This window comes from Dromaius novaehollandiae, chromosome 16, assembly GCF_036370855.1.
Source record: "Dromaius novaehollandiae isolate bDroNov1 chromosome 16, bDroNov1.hap1, whole genome shotgun sequence".
NCBI lineage: Eukaryota > Metazoa > Chordata > Aves > Casuariiformes > Dromaiidae > Dromaius > Dromaius novaehollandiae.
This window is the reverse complement of record NC_088113.1, coordinates 21,244,349-21,264,892: the sequence shown is the minus strand read 5'-3', so window position 1 is coordinate 21,264,892 and position 20,544 is coordinate 21,244,349. Positions and strand designations below refer to the sequence as shown.

The following is a 20,544-nucleotide window of genomic DNA, read 5'->3' as shown; positions in this document are numbered from 1 at the left end:
GGGACTGCCTGCGGCAGCGTCGGGACGCCCGCGCACGGCTGAAGCCCACGATGGTCCTTCGGCCCCTCTCTGCTGCGGGAAGGGGCGAGGGTCCCGGGGGTCCCGGCTCCGCTCCCGGCATCCTGGCACGGGGAGCCTCCCCCGCTCCGCTCCCGCCGGGCGCTGGGAAAGGCGGCGCAGGGGAAGCCGGCCGCCGGGGCTGTGCTATTTTTGCTCCCTTCGCGAGACAAGGCTGCATTGAGAGGCTGTTTGCGCCGCCGGGCGCCCGGAATAGCTCGCCGTTTGCTCAGGGTGCCGGGGCTGGGGCTGCACCGCCCCGCGCCCACCCGCTCCCGGCACCGCTCCGGGGCCGCTGCCGCCCGCTCCCGGCCCGGCTGTTTGCTCGCCGGGGCGTGTGCCCGCGGGACGGGACAGGACGGGACGGGACAGGACGGGACGGGATGGGCCTGCAGCGGCGGGCGGCAGAGCCTGACTCAGGCGCTTGTGCAGACAGATAAACAAGGCGGTGAAAAGGCGCAGTGTCCTCCTCTGAGCCGCCTTGTCAAGGAGGCAGCCGACCTGCCCGGGCTCTGCCCGCCCGCCGCCTCTCCCAGGGCGTTCCCGCGGCGCGGGGGCTTCGGGGGGGGGGCGAGGGTCCGCTTCCCGCTGGCAGCGGCAGCCTGCAGCACGGCTGCGTGCACGGCGCGACGGCAGCACGGGGGTCCCGGGACAGCCCAGGCCGGGGCGGGGGGGCCGGGACGGGGCGGGGGGGGCCATGCATGCAGCTCTGCAGCCCAGCGCGGCGGCCCCGTGCCCCTCCGCACCCCCCCGGGCGCCCAACCGGGGCCGCGGGAAGGGATTTCTGGGAACTGCCGAGAGCCGAAACCCGGAGGCGCCTTCGGATGTGATGAGCGGAGAGATGATAAGCGGCTTCTCTGGAAAACCCCGGGGCAAAGCACGCCGAAATGTTTTTGAAAAGAGAGGTTTGAAGAAGAATTCATTGTTTCACCATCTTTGTTCTCAGGCCAAGTCTGTGCTTTTTATTTGAAAACAAGAGAAACCCAAAGCTTTCACGTTTCCCTTGATTTATTCGTGGTTCCTGAATTCTTCTGGGGGCAGCGGGGGCTGGGGGCTCCCCTGGCACTGGGGGCTCAGGGCCGGGATCGGGCCGGGATCGGGCCGGGGTGTCCCGGGAGCACTGCACCCCCCCGGGCTGGGACGAGCCCTGCCAGCGGCAGGTGCGCCGGGATCGCTGGGGGCTCGGGAGCGGGTGCGCCGGGATCACCAAGGTCTCAGGAATAGGTGCACCGGGACCGCCGGGGGCTCAGGAGCGGGTGCACAGCCCTGGCCCAGGGGCCCCGCCGGGAGCACTTTCGCAACGTGTCCTGCATCAGCCTGACGGGAGCCGAATTCCAGCCTCCAAATGCCATTTCCAAAGAGTTCACTGGAAAAAGGAAACCCCCTTCCTTTTTCCCCGAAGGTGTTTCTCTGTGCCTCCGAGTCCACTTTCCCGGGAGTAATCCGAGACCTCTGTGAATTCCGACAGCAGTTCTCAGGAATATGCGAGAGGGAAACAAGGGCGCTCTCTGTTTTTCAGGGCCTGGTTTTGATCTGTAGCAATACTTTCGTGCCTCGGTAGATGCAAATTTGCAGTTTGCAATGCCTGAAGGTGCATAATTCCCCCCTGCCTTGTATGTAGGTGATACCTCCATGTTTTCCAAGGGACAGAGTCGTGGCAACCTCCCGCACGGGCTCCGCGGGGCCCCAGCAGAGCGGCTCTCCCTGCCTCCTCCGTCCCATCCCGAGCTTTTCCACCTGGAAAAGCGGCTCGCCCAGCATCTCCGGACGCAGCTGGGCTGCCGTGGGGCAGGTTGCGGCGCTGGGACACCGGCCCCTTTCCCCCAGCGCTGCTTTTCTCGGTACCGCATTCAGCACGGCCCCGCTTGCATCCCCGCGCTGGTTTTCTCTCTCCTTTTGCACCTGAGATTTATTAGCTTTTTTCCTTCGAGAAAAGGAGTATTTTCCCAGGGCCTGGAGCTCGTGTGGGCCCGGCGGCCGCCACGGGCCCTGCTCCGGGAGCCCTTGACAAATGCTTTTGCCATTTCGGGGATGGGAAGGAGACATTGATTAACTCCTGCGCTTGCCCTTCTGGAAAGGTTATAGCTTAATTGGTCAGACTGCGGGTCATAAATCAGGGGCTGAAGGATCAGGGTAGATAAGAAAATTTTTGCAGAATGTTGCAAAAACACTTTTGGGTGGGATCCCTCCAGCGGGGCCCCCGCGGTTTCGGGGCGCCGGGGCGAGCGGACCGCGAAGCTCGGAGCCCTCCGGAAGAGCCGGCACGTCCGCGCCGAGGAGCAGCAAAGTCACCATCCTGCTGCCAGTTAATCGCAGGATTTTCAAAATATTTCTGTTCTTTTGGAAAACGGAAAACAACAGGAAATTCATTGTTTATTTTATTCAGAAGAAAAGATTTCAACTGCATTTTGCAATATTATTTATTCTGTTTTGCTATAGGAAGTGCTGCTCCCCCTCAGGGTAATAACCAAAACCAAAACCTTTTCGGAGCAGCAGAAAGCAGTGCAGCGGGGAGGGAAAGACCCCCCCGGGGCCGGGGCCGGGCCCGGCTCGTGCTCCCTGCGAAGCGCCGGCCCGGTCCGCGCCCCTGGGACGCCCGCGCGTCCCTTGTCCCCTCTCCCCTCTCCGGCCTGGGTTCGTGCCGAATTTGCCCCCCGCGGGGACGAACCTCCCCGAGGCCCCCGGAGCGCCGGGACGTGGCCCCCGGCCCCCCGCAGCCGCAGCCGGGACCGGGTGCCCCCCGGCAGCCGCCCGCCCCGCGAGCCAAGCCCTGCAGCCGGCATCGCCCTGCCAGGGGCAGCGGCACCGCGGGTCGGACTCGTGCTGGCACCGGACCGGCGAGGAGCCGCTCCGGTCGGTGACTGTTTTTCTCCCCTCATTTTCCCGGGCGATCGGGTGCGAGTAGGAGGACCCGCAGAAGCAAACGGCCCGTGTCCCCGGTCGGGGATGGCCCCCGCCGCGCCCGGGCGGCTTCGGAGGGCTGCGGCCGCGGGCACCGAGCGCCGGCTGCCGCAGAACGCGGGCCCGGATGCCGAAACCTCTGCAGGCGAGGTGCAGGGACGTGGGGAGGCAGGAGCTGGCTTTGGTCCATGTGTGATGGTAATGAAGAACAACAGAATGGATTTTAGGGCTTTTTCAAAGGTCTCCCAGGAAATTGTCTATTTAAACACAAGTAAAATAAACGAGAGATGGTGTGCGCCTCTCATTTCAGTGCAGGAGCTAAAAGAGATGTTGCTTGCCACGGTAAAGGAAAGAGGCAACCGTCCAAAGTCGGGCCATAAAATGCACGGCTCTCCCTCACCGTGTCTACCCGGTCGTGTATCTAGGTCACCTCGGCGCTCTGATCTCGTATAACCCCTGGAAATAGCATAAGAAAATAGCAAAGCATAAAGCATCTTCTGGAGCACCGCAGGTGTTGTTCTTATGAACAAGTGAAGCGCTGGGGAATCAATAAGAACTTTTACTCGCAGCCGCTGGAGAGATTTCATTTCTTGAATTATACGATGGGATAAATGAGATCCCGATCTGGCTGCCGCCTCGCGTATCAGCAGCTATCTGTTCCCAGCCGGGCTGAAAAGCTCGCCGAATTAATTAGAATAATCCATCCTAGAAATGACAAAAGTATTGATTAGCATTTTTGCCTCTCCGCAGCCTGGCAGCGCTGCGGCTCCAGGAGCCTCGCAGAGGCGACGAAAGGCAGCTCCGGCCGCGGACGGGAGATGTTTATCCAGCGACACAGCGCGACCGCAGCGCCCAGGGTTTGTGTGCGGAGATGACGTCACCCGAGCGCCTCCGTAGCGTATCGCTTTCAATAATAGCAATAATCTCGTTCCTCTTTCTAGCGCTTGTTTGTTTTACATGCCAGGTCACTTTTAAGACCTGTTTACTTATTAGTTTCCTGGAAGCACGAGGAAAGTAAGAGTGTGCTGGCGCGTGCGCACGTGAACGTCGTGGGTGCGGGGAGCGGTGCCGGGCGCTCGGAGCCGCCGTGCCGCCCCGCTCCCTCGCCACGAAACGCGGCTTCGACCAGGGCTCCTGGCAGTTCGGCCCTAAGCTGCGAGGGAAATTCCTCTAGGAGGAAAAGCGATATTTGCCTGGGGAGATTTAACAGATATGAGCAGAAAAGCGCTTTCCGGGGAACCCCGGCACGCGCTGCGGGCGCACCGGTGCCTGCATCCATCCCCCCGGCGTGGCCGGTCCCCGGGGCGCCGGCAGCTCCGGTGCTGGGTGCCGGTGCTCTCGCCCGGGATGTCGCGTTACGGCAGCTCCGGCGCAGGGAGACTCCTGCAGCCCCTTAAACCGAGGGCAGGACCCGTGTTTGGACATGGCGAACGTCGTAACAGAAAGGAGGAGGAAAAAGTGCTGTGGGTGGCGCGACCTCGGTAAAATTCAGGACGCGGCGGTAATTGGAAAATGGAGCAAAGCGTCCGGGTTCACGGCTCGTGCAGACCTGCGCTGATCTCTCTGCACGATAATTATTTTTAAGCCGAAAGCAGTATGATAGATCTCGGCTATCTGGACTTCGGGAAAGCAGTGATAAAAGTGCTCCTGAGGAAATTAGAGTTTAAGCTGGAGAAGATGGAGTTCAAGAGAGCTGCAGCAAGAGGGGTCAATGACCAGGGCTGCAGGGGGGCCGCAGGCTGGCGGGGATGGGGCGGCCCCCCAGGGAGCAGCTGCAGGCCAGATCTCGTTAATGCTGCCGCTAACGACCCCGGCCAAAGCAGGAAGGTGCTGCGGCCGAGACAGGATCTGCGGAGCTCAGCTGCCTAATGCGGCAAAAGCCGGGCTGGAAGGGGCTCGACCGGGGCTTGCAAGGGCCCTTGGGGGTGACCAGCAGCGCGGGGCCGGGGCGGCCGTGGCCGCAAGTGGGTGGGCACCATCCTGTGCCGGTCTCTGCGCAAGCTGCTGCTTTTTCTAAGCCGTCGCTCGGTGGTGCCGGGGCCGGTGCAGAGGGATTCATCCCGGTGCTGGGGCTGGTGCAGAGGGATGCACGCCGGTGCAGAGGGATTCATCCCGGTGCTGGGGCTGGTGCAGAGGGATGCACACCGGTGCAGAGGGATTCATCCCAGTGCTGGGGCCGGTGCAGAGGGATGCACGCCAGTGCAGCAGCTGATGCAGGGAGCCGCGGCAGCGGGGAGAGCCCGGCGGTGGGGACGCCCGTGGCGAGGCGTCCGCGTGCCGAGCAGCCACGGCCGAGCTCACAGCGGGACAGCACTTCCCCTCCTGCTCCGCCACGACCACTCTGAGAGCTTCGCTTCGGGTTTATTAATAGGGTTAGTCCCACGCTAACGAGTGCACGCGAAGCGCCAGCCGTTGCCGGGCTCGGGCAGGGCTGTGGCGGGGGCGAGGAAAGCTGGGAGCGGGCGGGGGGTTGGGGGGGGCAGAGGTGCCATGGCCCCCGCGGGCACTGCCCCTGCACCGGCCGAGCGCGGGTGCACACCATGGGGCCGCGGCCGCCGTGCTGGCACCGGTAAAGGCACTTTACGTGATGGTTGCTACACGCTTAGTAGGTTATTAACTCACTCGGCCTCCCGGGGCTGGGAAATGGGGTTACTGCCATCTCCCAGCGGGGCGAGCGTCGGGTACAGAAATAATCCAAGTGCCGGGCAGTGGTCCCGGCGGGTCAGCAGCGCGTCCGTGCCGGGGTCCGGTTCACTCGGCGCCCGCCGCGGCCGGGCCATCGGCACGGTGCTTCTCCAGGTAGAGGACGCGCGGGGGCTTGGCGGAGGGGCAGGGCGGCGCGGGGGCCTCCTCCGCGGAGGCGGGCGAGTCCGAGTCGTCCGAGGAGAGGCTGCTCCGGCTGGAAACCTGGAAGTACTGGGCGGCTTCTGCCGGGGGCTCGCCGGGGGCGGTGGGACGCGGCCGGTCGGCGCAGCGCGTCTGGGCGGGGGGAGCGCGGGGACACCCCCGAACGGGCCGGGAGAGGCTCCCTCCGGGAGCTGGAGAGGCTCCGCGGTCGGGTTTTGGGAGAGAGCCGCCGGCGGGCGTGCGGCTGCGGCGGGCGGCTTCGCCTTCCTGCGATTCCCGCGATTCCCGCGGGGAGCCGGCGGCGCTGCCGGCCGGAGGCTCCCGCGCTGTGCCCGGTGCCGGGGCCGCCTCGCCGGGGGTGTCCGCGCCCCAGGCCTGCCGCAGCTCCGCCAGCATCTCCTCGAGGACCTGCCTGGCCTCCCGGTACCGCTGCCGCGCCGCGGCCCACGCCGCCGGCCCGCCGCTGCTCCGCATGGCGCGCACGTGGGCCTGCATCTCCTGCAGCTTCTCCAGCGAGAAGTCCACTGAGAGCCTCTGCAAGGAGCTCTCGAGGCCCCGCAGCGCCTCCAGGTTCCCCGGCTGGCTCTGCCCGCGCGCCGAGCAGCCCGTGCCGGCCAGGCGGAGCCAGGCGACCTGGAAAACACGGCCAGAGCTGGGGTTTGGCTCTGCTCGCGGCTCGCCCCGTGCCTTGGTTGGCTCTGCTTGCAGCTCGCCCGGTGCCCGGCGCAGCAGCGGCCGTGCGCCCACCTTGCTGGAGAAGCCGCGGAGCTCCTGCAGCGCTGCCAGCTCAGCCCGCCGCCGCTCCGCCGCCGCGTGGAAGCTCGCCAGCTTGGTCCGGAAAAGGGCCGCGGCCGCCTGGAAGGGCTCTGCCTCCGGGAAAGCCGAGTCTTGGACCTCGGCCGCCTCCTGACACAGAGCCAGCCCGCGGTGGTACCGCGCCTGCGGGCACAGGGGAAGGAAACATCAGCTGGAAACGCGAGCAGGCTCCGACCCGCTTCCTCGTGGACCCGTTCGTTACGGGTCAGGCTCTCCGCAGGGCTCAGCATTCACCGGCAACAGCGAAGCTGCGTTCTCGGTTCGGGCAGCAAAACATCTCCACGAGGAGAAGCAGGAGAACGAGGCTCCTCCATCTCTGCTCTGCCCGGGCTCTGCTCCTCGCACAGAACCGGTTATTCTGCCCCAAAAGGATTTGCCTCGTTTCCTCCTCAGTGCAGTGCACGTAACTAAATTCACATTTAGGGGTACAGAAGAAAATCTTTGCCACCACGTTATTGCCCGATGGCCTCCTGGGCTCAGCAGCGCCTCCCCGCAGGAGGAGGGAGCTGGGGTCTGCGGAGGCTGGAGCTCGGGAGCGCTGGGGAACGGCAGCCTCAGCCCGAACCGCATCGGTGAGGAGCGAAACTGCCTCCCGCGTAGGAGCGGGGCTGCCCCAAACCTGGTGAAGCCCCTGGACAACCAGCCACGAAAGCTGCAGTTTGACCCAGCCAGCTTGGAGGAAACCAGTGTCACGCGGACGCCTTGTCCCAAGCCAGATCCGGGGAATTTGGGCCGATTGCATCAAGACTTGCAACGACATCTGACCACTTCTAATTTTGCATTTTCCTCTTTCTCCTGAACGCCTGGCAGAGAGCCTGAGCCACGTAACGGCTCCGGTGGCAGGGCCACCTACGGGCAAAGGTTACGGAAAAGCCGCCTCCAAACCTACTGTTGCCTGAGCGAGGAATTCCTCGAAGTGCCCGAAGGTCTCCTCGAAGCCGTCGGGGCCGCACTCCCGGGCGCCCATGTCCTGCAGGCGAGCCGCCGCCTCGCCGTCCAGCCAGCGCCCGAGCTGCGGCAGAGGGAGCGCGGGTCACCCCGTGGCGTGGGAGCGAGCGGGTCACCCGCGGCACGGCCTCGCACCGGAGCCGCCGTTCACGGCCGCGGCCTCCTCGGGAACTCCCCTTCCTTCCCCTGCCTTATCTCGATCTCTGACTTGATTGCACGCAGTAGCCTCACAATTAAAATCAAGGCTCCCGGCAATCCTGTTATTCTCTGCGTTTCCTTTATCATAAAAAACCTAGGAAACGGGCAGGTTTCTTTTGCCGTGTTCCCGAGGCTGGACAACTTTCATTCGCCGCATGTTGAGCAAGGGCTGGAGCGACTGGGCAGCCCGCTCACCTCGCCGAACTCGGCCTCCAGCTGCCGGGTCCTGCGCAGGAGCTCCAGGCGCTCCAGGCAGCGGTTGGACTGGGACACCAGGCCGTGCACGTCCTCCTCCAGCTGCTCGTAGAGCCCCTCGGCCGCCTCCAGGCTGGTCCTGGCGGGAGACGCCGTCACCGACCCCGCGGGAGGCCGGGCCCCCGTGCCGGCGCGCAGGGCTGTGGGACGGGGAGGATGCCACCGCCGACGTGTGCAGCGCGGCTGGCACTGCGCAGGGGCACAGGCAGGGCGCTGCGGGTGCTGCAAGCGTCCCCGTGCCACCACGCGAGCTGGAAGTGAGGGAGCGCAGGACAGGGAGCATTTGCCCGCAGCACGGCCTGGCCCAGCTGAGCGAGGGAGCAGAGGGGTTATTGCTGCTGCCGTGCATCGCCGGGGCTGGGCGGCAGTGCCAGGTGTGCGTGACAGCGTGGGACACGTGCAGCATCACCGGACACGTGCAGCATTGCAGGCTGCAGGCAGCACCGTGGGACGCATGCAGCGTTGCCCGTGTGCAGCGTTGCAGGACACGTGCAGCATTGCACGACACGTGCAGCACCGTGGGACATGTGCAGCATTGCAGGATGCAGGCAGCACTGCAGGACACGTGCAGCACCGTGGGACACATGCAGCGTTGCCCGTGTGCAGTGTTGCCGGACATGTGCAGCATTGCACGACACGTGCAGCACCGTGGGACATGTGCAGCATTGCAGGCTGCAGGCAGCACTGCAGGACACGTGCAGCACCACGGGACACATGCAGTGTTGCAGGACACATGCAACATTGCCCGTGTGCAGCATTGCAGGACACATGCAGCGTTGCAGGACACGTGCAGCACCGTGGGACACATGCAGCATTGCCTGTGTGCAGTGTTGCAGGACACGTGCAGCACCGTGGGACATGTGCAGCATTGCAGGCTGCAGGCAGCACTGCAGGACATGAGCAGCACCGTGGGACGCATGCAGCGTTGCCCGTGTGCAGTGTTGCCGGACACGTGCAGCATTGCAGGACACGTGCAGCACCGTGGGACATGTGCAGCATTGCAGGATGCAGGCAGCACTGCAGGACATGAGCAGCACCGTGGGACACATTCAGCATTGCCCGTGTGCAGCATTGCAGGACACGTGTAGCGTTGCAGGACACGTGCAGCACCGCCGGCCGTGCGTGGGCAGCACTGCGGACACGCACGGCGTTGCCGGACATGTGCAGCATCGCGGGACGCCCGCGGCGTCGCCGGCCGTGCGCAGCATCGCCAGGGCCTGGCCCCATCTAGTGGCTTCGCCGAGAGAGCCCCGGCGGGCTCGACGCAGCCCGGCTGCGCAGCCCGAGGCCGGGGGGAGCGGGAGACCCTCCCGCGGGCGCTGCCCCTTCCCGGCCACGGCGGTGGGGAACGCTCCCGCTGCAGCTGCCAGCCGCGGGGCAGGCGAGCCCCGGGGGCACGGGGAGGCTTTGGGGGCCGCGGGGGACGGCGGCGGGGGCACGCGGTCCCCGTCCCCCCCCGGCGCTACCTGACGTGGGGCGAGGCGCCGAGGCGGGCGGCCTCCCTGCGCAGCCGGGCCAGCAGGGCACCGCCGTCGCGCTGCAGGCCGAGGAGCTGCGGGTCGCTGAGCACCCTCCGCATCAGCTCCTGGGGCCGGGCGACGCGGGCAGCCACCTCCTGCGGGGGACAGCGCCGCCTCACCCCCCGCTCCGGCAGCCCCGGAGCACCCCCCCCCCCGGGAGCGACCCCTCCCCGGCTTTGGAGAAAGGGGCCGAAGCGGTGCCGCGTGTTGCACGGCGCGGGGGCTCTGGGGCAGCCCCACGGCCACCGCCACGGAGAGCAGCCCCGGGGTGAGGCCGGCAGCTCCGAAGGGCAGGAGCCGGGAGCGAGCCGGAGGGAGGCCGGCCGCGGGTGCAGGGGCGCGAGAGCATCCTTGGGCGCGGGAGCATCCCACTCCCCGCGAGCATCCCGCCCCCCGAGAGCATCCCACTTCCTGCAAGCATCCTGCTCCCCATGAGCATCCCACTCCCTGCGAGCATCCCACTCCCTGCGAGCATCCTGCTTCCCGCGAGCATCCCACTCCCTGCGAGCATCCTGCTCCCCGCGAGCTGCCAGGACTGCGCTCGGCTCTGCCCGGGAGCAGCGCAGGGGGCTCGGGAGCGGGCACTGGGCTGGGGCGCGTTGCATGCCCGCCCGTCCCGGCCGAGGAGGGGGTGGCACAGCCCGGGGTGCCCCCTCCCGTTACCTGCGGCCCCGCGGGGCTCTCGGCTCCGCGCAGCTCCTGGATGCAGCTCCGCAGCAGCGCCGACGCCTGCCGCAGGCCGGCGGTGAAGGGGTGCAGCTTCTGCGGGGAGAGCCGGGGTCAGGGGGCCGGCGGGCGCCGGGGGGGCGCACGGGGCTGGGGGGCGATGCCGTCGGCGCCGCCCCGGGCCGGGGCATGGCTGCGGGCCGCGGGCACAGACACCTGGAAGAATTGCACCCACTCGCTGTGGCGGTAGGGGAAGGTGCCGTCCAGGTCCGGCGTCACCTGGGAGCTGTCGACGTAGCGGCCCAGCGCCCTCAGCGACGGCAGGGTCTCCACCTGCGGCAGCGGCGGAGGCCTCGCGGGACGGTCTGCGGCCGCGGCCCCCCCCGAGCGAGCCGGCCCCCCCGAGCGAGCCGGCCCCGCGCCCCTCACCTGCACGCCGGGCAGCCTCTCGCGGGGCGCGGGCGGCTCCTTCTCGGCCAGCAGCAGCAGCGCGTGGATGGAGCCGGGCGCCGCGCTCTGCGGGGGGGGAAGGGGGGGTCACCGCGGCGAACCTGGCCCTTTGCACCCCCCCCGCCGCCGGCACTGCCGCGAGCTCGCTGCAAAGGACGAGGGCTTGCGCCCGGCTTTGTGCCCTGCCCGGGACGGCGTGCCGCCGCGGCCCTGAGCCCGGGGAGCATCACGGACCGTCCCCAGCGCGGCGGCCGTGGGGGGTGGCCGCGAGCCCCTGGGGCTCCCCGGCGCCGGCCGCACCTGCACGGAGCCCAGCGCCGCGTACAGCACGGGCGAGGGAGGCTGCTTCCTGGCGTCCACGAGAACCGTCAGCCCGCCGTCCTTCGCCTCCTTCCTGGCGGGGGGAAGAAAACGCGGTGCCGAGGACGGCCGGCGGCACGCGAGCCCGCTCCCGCCCGGCAGCGCCCGTCTGCCTCCCGGAGCAGCAGCGGCAGAGCAGGACGGCGATGCCTCGCGGGAACCGAAGCCGGAGGCGATGCCGACCATCCGGTACCCTGAGCCTTGACGGAGGCACCGCGCCGGGGCCTCGCCCCCAAGGAGGGGGCTGCCCAAACCCGAGCGTGCCGAGGGTGCCCGGCTGGAGCGTGCGGGATGTGCTGAGCCGGGATGTGCCCCAGCGGGGGTGCACGGGACACTGGGCATCCCGCGCTGAGCATCCCATGCCGGGCATCCCGCACTGAGCATCCCGCACTGAGCATCCCGCGCCGGGCATCCTGCGCCAGGCATCCCGTGCTGCCCAGGCCCCCGAGCCGGGCAGCAGCGGTGCTGGGGACCCCCAGCAGCCCCCGGCCCTACCTGGGGAGGGAGCAGAGGTAGAGGACGAGCCGTGCCAGCTCGCCGGCGGAGCACCACGCGGCCTCCCAGGCGCTGCCGCTGGTGGTCACCTGGAGGAGGGCCCGGCCCAGCTTGTCGGTGCTGCCTGCGGAGGAAGGAGACGCCGCTGACCGGCACCGGCTCCCGCCGGGGCAGCCGACGGCTGCACGACCGGGAGCTCTGCAAGCCCTGCTCCGCGGCAGCTGCGGCCGGCGTGAGCGCGGCGCCCGCCGCTTTCCGGCCCCTCGGTGCGGGGGCGAGAGCAGCCCGCGGGGGCTCGCGCCCCGGGAACGCCAGGGCAGGCTGCTGGGGACGGTCTGCCTGGAAAAAAGATGGTTTTCTCACAGTTCTCAGCTCTCGGGAAGAGAAAGCAACCAAATGTTTAGTATTTGGCAGCTCGAAGCTGGAAAGCTTCAGTGCTGAGGAATGGTGTAGGAGGCTCCTCGCGGCGGAGCGCAGAAGCCGCGGCAGCTGCTCGGAGCAGGCTGCCCTTTTTTTTCCAATCAATTTTTTTGCCCAATTGATGAAAACTTCCCACTTGGGGCCTTTCTGGATTCCAGCAAAGCCCTGGACACTTCCTTCCAGGGCACAGTCTCAAGCAGAAGGGTGTTTTTCTCCCCAAGGCCCCCGCAGATGTCGGTGGGCGCCGCGGTACCTGGCAGGCACACGATGCCCGAGAGCAGCAGCCCGGCGTGCAGCTCCTGCCAGGCCGGCGGCCGCGCGGCGCCCGGCTCGGCTCGCCGAGGCTCCTGCAGGGACCTGTCCTCCGTGGGGCCGCCGGCCGCCGGATCCGGACCTGCCACAAGAAGATGGGACAGAGATGAGCCAGCAAAGTGGAAAAGGGCAGAGAAATGCAAAAAAACGGGCGTTTGCAGAGCCTGCAAAGCAGTGCCCCGGCCCCAGCGCACGGCACCATTACCTTTCCCAGCGGGTTTAGCTCTGCTCATCCTGGGGGAGTAAATCGCCGACATCTTCTTCCAGGGCCCCTCGTGGTGGCCGGCGGCTCGGTCCCCGGCGGCGCCGTCCCCGGGCGATGCGCCGTGCCGCTGGCCCTTCAGGAAGGAGAACCTGTGGCCGGAGCCCGCCGCCTCCGAGCGCGCCGGGGACTTGAGCAGCCTGAGGCCGCCCTGCTTGCCGGCATCCTCCGCCCTCGCGTGCGGGCAGCGGGGCAGCGGCGCGGGGCTGCCGCCGGGGCCGGCCCGCCTCCACCGCTGCGCCGGGCTCTTGCCGGCGGCCGGGGCCGGCGCGTGGCCGGGGCCGTCGGGCTCCTCCAGGATGGCTGCCATGAGCCCGGGGCCGAAGCTCACGGGGTTCTGCAGGGCGGCCAGGTAGGAGTCGCGGTAGCGGCACCGGGGGCCGTGGCACCCGGGCTCCCCGCCCAGCCCCCTGCCCAGGCAGGGCGCGCAGGGGCCCCCCGAGCCCGGCCCCGGGCCGCAGGGCCAGCCCTCCGCCCCCGGCGCCCCGGCGGGCCGCGGCAGCCCGGCCTCGGTGCCTGCTTGGCGAGTGGCCGGCAGGGCCCGGGCCAGCAGCCCCCGCTGCTCCCGGGACGGCTCCAGCAGGTCCACGTACTCCCCCTCCAGGTTCCGGCTGACGATCTCGCGCAGGCTGGGCACGGCCAGCGCGGCCGGCTTCTTCCACGGCCCCAGCTGGTCCACTTTGATGAGTCCCGGGTATTTTCCCGGGCCGGACTTCTGAGGGGCATCTTTGCAGCCCGGGACGGGGCCCGCGATGTTGCTGTAGAGCCCCGGTGCGTCGGCCGTGCAGAGGGGCCCGGGGGCATCCGGCGGTGCCGGCTCCGCGGCCGCCTCGGGAGCGCCGCAGCTCGGGGCTCCCGTGGGAGAGGATGCTCCTGCGGGAGACGATGCTTCCACGGGAGATGATGCTTCCACGGGAGACGATGCTTCCACGGGAGGTGATACTCCCGTGGGAGACGACGCTCCCGCTCGCGCGCAGCCGGGCCCCGCGTCGGGCTTGTCGACGAACTCCGGCGTGGCGATCCGGCTCCAGGGCAGCGGGGCGATGCCGTCCTCAGTGGCCACCAGGCAGGAGTGCAGCGGGGCGCCGTCGTGCTCGCAGTTGATCTCCTCCAGCCACTCGTTGGTGAAGAGCAGCGCGTAGGTGGCCTCGGGGACGGGCGTCTCGCGCACGGTGCGCAGGTCGCGGGAGAGGTGCTTGACGGTGAGGCGAGCCGCCCGCTCCCCGCAGGGCTCGGCCTGCAGGTAGAAGTCCCCCGAGCGCAGCAGGAGGGGGTTCAGCGGCGCCAGGTGGACCACGACCTTCTCGCGCAGGCACAGGGGCCAGCCTTCGTGGAGGAAGACGCAGTTGAAGTAGGGGGCCTGGCCGGGAGGGGGGACACCGCGTGAGCGAGCGGCCGGGGCCGGGGGCCGGGAAGGAGCCCCGCGGCCCGGCACCGGGGCGCAGCCACGCAGAACATCCGCTTTGGGGCAGAACGTCCCGCTTTGGGGCAAAATGCCGCGCTTTAGGGCAAAATGCCGCGCTTTAGGGCAAAACCTCCCCGGCCCAGGAGCGGGGCGCAAGCGCGGGCGCGGGGGAGCTTACGCAGGCCGCCTGCCGCACGTGCTCGAAGAGGCGCTTGGCCGGGATGAGGAACTCGAGGAGGCAGCAGAGCCCGTCACCCCGGTAGCTGGTCTCCAGGAGGCGGAAGACCTGGCCGAGCACCGTGGGCGCCGTGGCCTCGAAGGGCGGGTACAGGGCGCGCAGGGCGCTCTGCACCGCCGCGTCCAGGGACCGGGCGTCCTGCGGAGGGAGGAGAGCGGCGCTGGGAGGGAGACCGCGGCCGGGGCGCCCGCACGGATGCCGCCCGGCGCTGCGGAGAGCTCGCCGGCGCCCGCGAGGTTTGGCTGTGATTTAAGGAGGTTCAAAGATTAGCTCCAAACGCTGCCCCCCCCTCGGAGAGCTCGTGACGTGGGAGGGGGAGCAGCGGCTGCAAAGGGTTAAGCGGAGGTGGCCGCCGCGACGTGCCGCACTCGCAGCTCCCCGAGGAACGCGGCGGTCGCAGGGGGACGGGAGGAAGGACCAACATCTGAAGACAGAGCGGGTGTTTCAGTTCAGGCTCGTTGCTGAATGTGATTAACTCAAAATTAATCATGAGAGCAGTTTCTGGGAAATGTTCTGCTGACTTGAAGTGCTGTCCCGCTGCAGAGCACGGCTTTCCAAAGCCAGGCAGGAAAGCCTGGTTCTGTGCCATGCACAAACTCGGATTTCTGAGCTTGCTCTTCCAGCTTTGGAGAAGACATTAATTACTCAGACCGTGTTTCCAGGCTCGCGTTGACCTCGCCAACGCAGCTGGTCCATGGAAGGAAGCAAGCAGACAGTTCGTATTAAACTCAGCTGTGCTGCAGACAGCACAAGGGTGAGCGTGGACACGGGTGCCAGAGGGAGAAGCGAAGGCAGCATCCTCCGGCCGCCTCGGCATCCTCGCGGCACCCACGGTGCCGGCTGAAGGCGCGATCTCCACCGGCACCCTGGACGCTAAGCGGCATTACCCGAAGGTGGGAATTAGTTTCAGGCAGCTAATCCCTCGGCCTGGAGGCCCATCAGGAAACAAAATGGCCTTGGCTAATTCAGCTTAATTAGCTTTAATGCGCTTTAGCTAAAGCACTTTGCAGTCATGCTTTGGTTAATTCTTCTTGACTTTTTCTTAGCGTTTTCACCCAGGAAACTCCTGCCGTTGGGTTGGCAGGTGAAGCCAGCGGGCCCGAGCAGAGCGGGTCCCTGCCCGTTCCCACCGCCCCGTCTGCGAGCCGTCCCCCGCGACGCTCTCGTCACACGGGCTGTTCAACCGCTGGTTTTCTCATGCTCGCCCCGATTTTGCATCACGGGAGCGATGGGGGACCCCGCTGCCAGGGTAAATCCCAGCTGCCCGCTTGGCCCTGCTGCCTGTCCTGATGCCCCGGCGGGCCCCGCGCCCTCCCCTCCCCGGCGGCGCGGGCGAAGACCCCGCACCCACGCCGGCCGGGGGCTCGGGCCGGCTCCTGCTCCCGCCCCACCACGGCGCCGGGCAGCCCTCGACCCCGAGCTGCCTCGCGGAGCCCTGGCCCGGCCCCAGGGCAGCTCCTGGGAACCGACCCACGCTCCTCCCGGCTGAGCTCATCTGACAAAAAAAGACAGGAGAAGAGGGACAGGAAGGGAAGCAGAAGCCCTCTGCTAAGCAGCTCCGGGCTCGTCCCCCTGGGGCTGCCCGGACCACAGTCCCAGCGCGCCCGGGGCCGGCTCCGTGCGGGAAGCGGAGGGGAGCTCCCACGGCACGGAGGTGCTGGGCCGCGGCCGAGAGACACGTGCTCACAGCAGCCCGGCCCAGCCCTTGGGCTCTCCTCGCCGCCGGCCACGGGGAGCATCCCCCAGCCCTGGGGAGCATCCCTCGGCTGCAGGGAGCATCCCCCGGCCCCGGGGAGCATCCCTTGGCTGTGGGGAGCATCCCTCGGCCCTGGGGAGCATCCCCTGGCCACGGGGAGCATCCCTCGGCTGCAGGGAGCATCCCCCGGCCCCGGGGAGCATCCCTTGGCTGCGGGGAGCATCCCTCGGCCCTGGGGAGCATCCCCTGGCCACGGGGAGCATCCCTCGGCTGCGGGGCACAGCCTCCGCCTCCTGCTTCCTCCCGCCCGGCTCTCTAAGTATCTGAGAGGCAGCGATCCTGCTGCGAGGGAAACGGCGAACGTCTTCCAAACCACTGACGCCGCCGTCCAGCAGGAAACGGTCTCGGCAGAGGACAGACCGTCTCCAGCAATGCAGCATCCCCGCGAACGGAGCAAAGCCGCCCCGAACTTCACAGAGCGGCGGGACGGCCCCAGCCAAAGCCAGACCGCAGCTGTTGGCTGATGCAGGCACCAGACACAGAGCTGGTTCTGCCGAGGAGCGTCTTGGCCTAGGAACACTTTGGCCTAGGATGCCTAACGCTGTTTTCATTAAGCATCACAAAGCACTTCATCAGGGAGAGGCTTCGGGGGCAGGCACAGCGCAGCGGCGGTGCGTCCGGGGCAAGACTGACCCCGGAGCCATCGGAAATCAAAAAGGAACCAATTAGGCTGCTCCCCTTCTCCGGTTTCAATGAAATGCAAAAACGAAACAAAAGGCATTAGGGAGCATACGGAGATTTCCATTTGCAAAGCTATTTCCATTTTAATAAGCCAAAGTGCTGTTAAATAGAGATTGATATTTCTCCCCAAATGCCCATATTTTTATAAGTGGTTTACGCCAACAAGAGCCGGGCTTTGGCGTTTCGGGGCCATCGAGCTGTCTAACGCCCACCGTAACCAACGGGGTGACCCGGCTCCCTCTCCCCCGCGCAAGATGGGAGCTTGGCTCGAATGCCGCGACCGGCAGTGAATACCAATTCCTCGCCCTCTTCTGCAGCTTTTACTTTCAGCAAGTTTGGCACTGCAGGATGCAAGTTTGAAAGAACAGCCGCCGCGGAGGAATACAAGGCCGGCGCTCAACGCGGCGCAGCCCAAGGCAACCGAGCCGGCCGCGACGGCAAGCGGGTTGGCTCCGCGCGCCAGCACGGCACGGGCGACGCGCCAGCACCCCTCTCCTGCCCCGAATCCCCCCGCGAAGCTTCGCAGGGCGGTTTGGACGACGCCGGGTCGCAGCCCCGCGAGCGTCTCGCCGGACGAGCGACCGCCGCGCTCTTCCTCGCGCCCGGAGCCGGAGCTCGGCGGTGCCCGCGGCGGGCGGCTCTCGCGGGGCCGTGGCCGTGGCCGTGCCGCATCCGGGGCCGTGGCCGTGGCCGGTCTCGCGTGGCCCCGCCGCGGAGCCCGGCAGCGCTGCGGGAGGGGTACGAAAGCGGACGGAATTACCATGTTTACTGGGAGGTGGCAGCGGGCCGGGGGAAGGCGGCAGGAAGCGCCCGTCCCTCCGCCGTCCTCGGGGCCGCTCCGCCGCCGCCGCTCCTCAGCGCAGTCCCGGCGCCCCGGCGGCGGCCCGGCAGCGCCGAGCACCGGCCCGCGGGGCGCCCCGGCCCCGGCCGCGGCCACCGGGCCTCCGCCGCGGAGCCTCCATCCCGGCCTGGGAAAGCCGGGCGGGCAGGATCCCTCCCACTGCCCCGCGGCTCTCGTGGAGGAGGAGGGAGAAAAAAGAGAAAAGACAAAAACAGAAGAAAAAGAGCGAGTCCCGCCGGCGGGGGGAGGAGGGGAGTGGAGAGGGGGAAGGGAGGGGGCTGTCTGCAGGGCCGGCTCCGAGGCGGCCCCGCCGCCGCCCCCGCCGCGGCGCCGGGCAGCGCAGCCCCCCGCGGCCCCCCCTGCCCCCCGCGGCCCCCCCCCAGCCCCCCGCAGCCCCCCGCAGCCCCCCGCGGCCCGGGACGGCGGCAGCGCGGAGCCGCCTCGCCCCAAACCGCTCCGGGCTGCGGGCGACCGTCCTGCACGCCGCCAGCAAAACTGCACAACGCCGCGCGTGTGCACGCCGCTGCGCCCATGCCTGCGCGGTTTATGGGTACATGTGTACGTCTGCACGCTCTAGGGGTGCTTGTCCTGCTTTTAAACACGGGCAAATGTTGGTACGAAACCCGAGGGAGTGATGTGTACTGCAAGCGCTTCACAAAGGTTGGGAGTTTTCATTTGTGACCGGCCCAGAGTTGTGTTGCAGGGAAGGCGCCTCGCGGGGCTCTTTGGGATGTTTCGACAATGGAAAGTAGCTATTTCGAGGCAGAAAGTACGATTTTCTGGCCAGAAGTTGTACAAAAACAATCAGGGCAAAAGCCAAGCGTGCAGATGTGCGGTCTGACCTGAGCCGCTGCTGGCGGCACCCGTAATCCCCGGGGCAGGGGCGGGCGCGCGGCCCCCCGGCTGGGCGCTCTGCGGGCGCGGGGACGGCACCGGGCACCGTCGCTGGGAACGGCACGGCGCGGGCCGTGAGCTGCCGGCTGGGACGGGGCAGTCGCGGTGACGCTTGTCCGGGGATTAGTCAGCGGCCGAGGGACACGCTGTGAAAACAAGCGGAGGCCGGGAGACAGCACAGCTGGGCTGCTGGCTGGCGCGGAGGGGAGGAACGGCGCGAGGGAGGGCTCCCGCCTCCGCTTCCCCTTGCCTTGGGAGCTCGCAAGAGCCCTTCCCCTGCCGCTGCGGTCACGAGTGCTGCAAGGGCTCAGGCAGGGGCTACGGGCAGCCCCAGCACCCCAGCAGCGGGCGCAGGAGGCGGCAGGTCTCGCGCCGAGGAGGGCCGGGGCCGCGGTGCGAGACGTGCCCCAGTGCTGCAGCACAGCCTCGGCACGGAGCCGGGGCACTGCCACCCCCCCGCGGGTCACCCCGCAGCCGACACAGCCAGGCCCCCGTCACCTGCCGGGAACCCTGGTGCAGATCGGGGCAGCCCCTCCCTTCCCCACCAGCAGCCAATTGCTCCTTGATTGCAGTAGTTCATAAATGGCTTCAGGCACTTTGGGGTTTCTCTGCATGCGAGGGTAGGAGGCAACGTGATATCATCTCCTGTGACCACCTGCTTAACTGCTCAGTGAGCTCCGAAACGCGCCCCGGAGCCTGCTCCAAACGCGCCCCCGAGCCTGCTCCGGCGGCCGCGGGCAGGGAGCGAGCGCTGGGCAGAGCCGGGTGCCGAGCCGCGTCTCGCTGGACCCGGGCAGCGGCAGGTAGGATGGGCTGGTGAAATGGGGGCTGGTGAGCAGGGAGGGAAGGTGCAGAGCTGCCCCGGCTGGGCCCTGCCATCCCAGGTGCCATGGCGTGACCTCCCCGGGGTGGCCGTGGGCAGCAGCTCCCCGCGGGGCCGTGATGCACCCCGGCTCGGCTGGGCCCCTGGCCAGCGCAGGTAGCGTGGCTGCGTCCCGCTCTGAGTCCTTGCGGTGCCCCAAAGCAGCTCTGTGCACCCCGCGGCAGCGAGGCTGGGAGCAGCGGTGTCGGAGATGGCGGCTGCCAGCAACTGGCAGCGCTGCCGGGGCCTCCCGGGCCCCTGACCCCCTGTGCCCCCCCTCCGTGCTCGGCCCTGCCCGGCAGCTGTGCGCGTGGCCTTTCCCCGGCCCCTCGCCGGCACAGAGCCCCCATTCACGCCCCCCCGCCGGGGGCTGCCTGAGGTCACCATTCCTGCATTTTTATTTTGACTTTTCTGCAAAATCGCCTTGCTTTGTCTCCCGCGAGGCTCCCAGACGTCACGTCAGGGGACGCGGGGCGGTGTGCCCTGGGGGGGGGGGACCGCCTCGCCGGGCCAGGCCAGCCCGGGGGTGCCCTGCTGCAGAGCCGGCCTTGGGGGGGTCCCGGGACGTGGCTAACAGCGGCGTGGGCGGTGCCGCTTCTGCACCCGGGACCTCGGCGTGGTCTCCGCTCTCTCCGGCGCCGTGCAGCCCTTCGGGGAAGCCTGTGCTCCAGCTGAGCTTGTCCGACTGTTGCCCCCAGCGGTGACCTCCTCGTGTGCCTGTGCCCCGGCCCGCTCCCGCGAGGCAGCGGCTGCAGGGTCCTGGTGGCCCCCCATGCTGCTGTCCCCCACCGCCGGGTCCCCACTGGGAGCAATGTTGCTCGGTCCCGGCACCCGGGATGCTCCGCAGCAGAGCGATGCCACCGCCGTGCCCAGCAGGTCTCCTGCTCTCGTTGTCGCGTCCCCCGTGTTCCCAGGTGCGTGGCTTTGATGCGGGGGCCAGCTTGCGTCAGCTGGTGACCTTGCTGCAACGGGGGGGGGGGGGTCCCCCAGCTTCCAGTGACAGCTGGGCCCCGGGTCACGCCAGGGGCTGGGCCGATCCCACAGCTGGGAAAACAACAGCGGGAAGGAGCCCCTGCGCTGCCCTGCCTGTATTTTTAGATGCTGCCGGCTCAGAGCTGTCAGGCTGGTGGCAGCAGGTGACGAGACTCCCGGGACCGAGCGTGTCCCGCTCCCAGCCGTGGGCTCCTCTTGCTCCCAGCTCCCTGGAAACCAGCCGGGTGGCCCCTGCCCTCCTTGCCCGGCTCCCTGGGTTTTCCCCGGACGCTTCCCCGTCAGGCAGCACCCTGCCAGCCCGGAGCTTGGCTCTGCAAACCAAGGCCAGATAAGCTGCCGGCCCAGCTCGGCACCTCCGGCAGGATCG

The 20,544-nt window shown here is 68.2% G+C and overlaps 1 protein-coding gene across 5 annotated transcripts; it reads right to left on the bottom strand.

Moving 5' to 3' along the window:
- Positions 1 to 2,422: 2,422 nt before the first annotated feature.
- KIAA1755 (KIAA1755 ortholog) lies at positions 2,423 to 17,721 on the bottom strand. 5 transcript variants are annotated; one of them, XR_010391957.1, is made up of 15 exons: positions 17,348 to 17,720; positions 14,091 to 14,288; positions 12,451 to 13,867; positions 12,187 to 12,327; positions 11,514 to 11,637; positions 10,959 to 11,052; positions 10,638 to 10,724; positions 10,425 to 10,541; positions 10,206 to 10,304; positions 9,489 to 9,637; positions 7,963 to 8,101; positions 7,511 to 7,633; positions 6,553 to 6,744; positions 5,581 to 6,438; positions 2,423 to 3,663 (listed from the first exon to the last, which is right to left on the bottom strand). XR_010391957.1 is itself a non-coding variant. In XM_064521732.1 (14 exons), exons 1-14 carry the CDS (start codon positions 17,348 to 17,350, stop codon positions 5,710 to 5,712), a joined length of 3,612 nt encoding a protein of 1,203 aa, XP_064377802.1. In that variant the 5' UTR covers positions 17,351 to 17,721; the 3' UTR covers positions 5,299 to 5,709. The 5 variants fall into 5 exon arrangements, 4 of the variants coding, with proteins under 4 accessions (XP_064377802.1, XP_064377803.1, XP_064377800.1 ...); XM_064521732.1 differs by lacking the exon at positions 2,423 to 3,663 and having other exon boundaries at positions 5,299 to 6,438; positions 10,444 to 10,560; positions 17,348 to 17,721; XM_064521733.1 differs by lacking the exon at positions 2,423 to 3,663 and having other exon boundaries at positions 5,299 to 6,438; positions 10,444 to 10,494; positions 17,348 to 17,721.
- Positions 17,722 to 20,544: the final 2,823 nt, after the last annotated feature.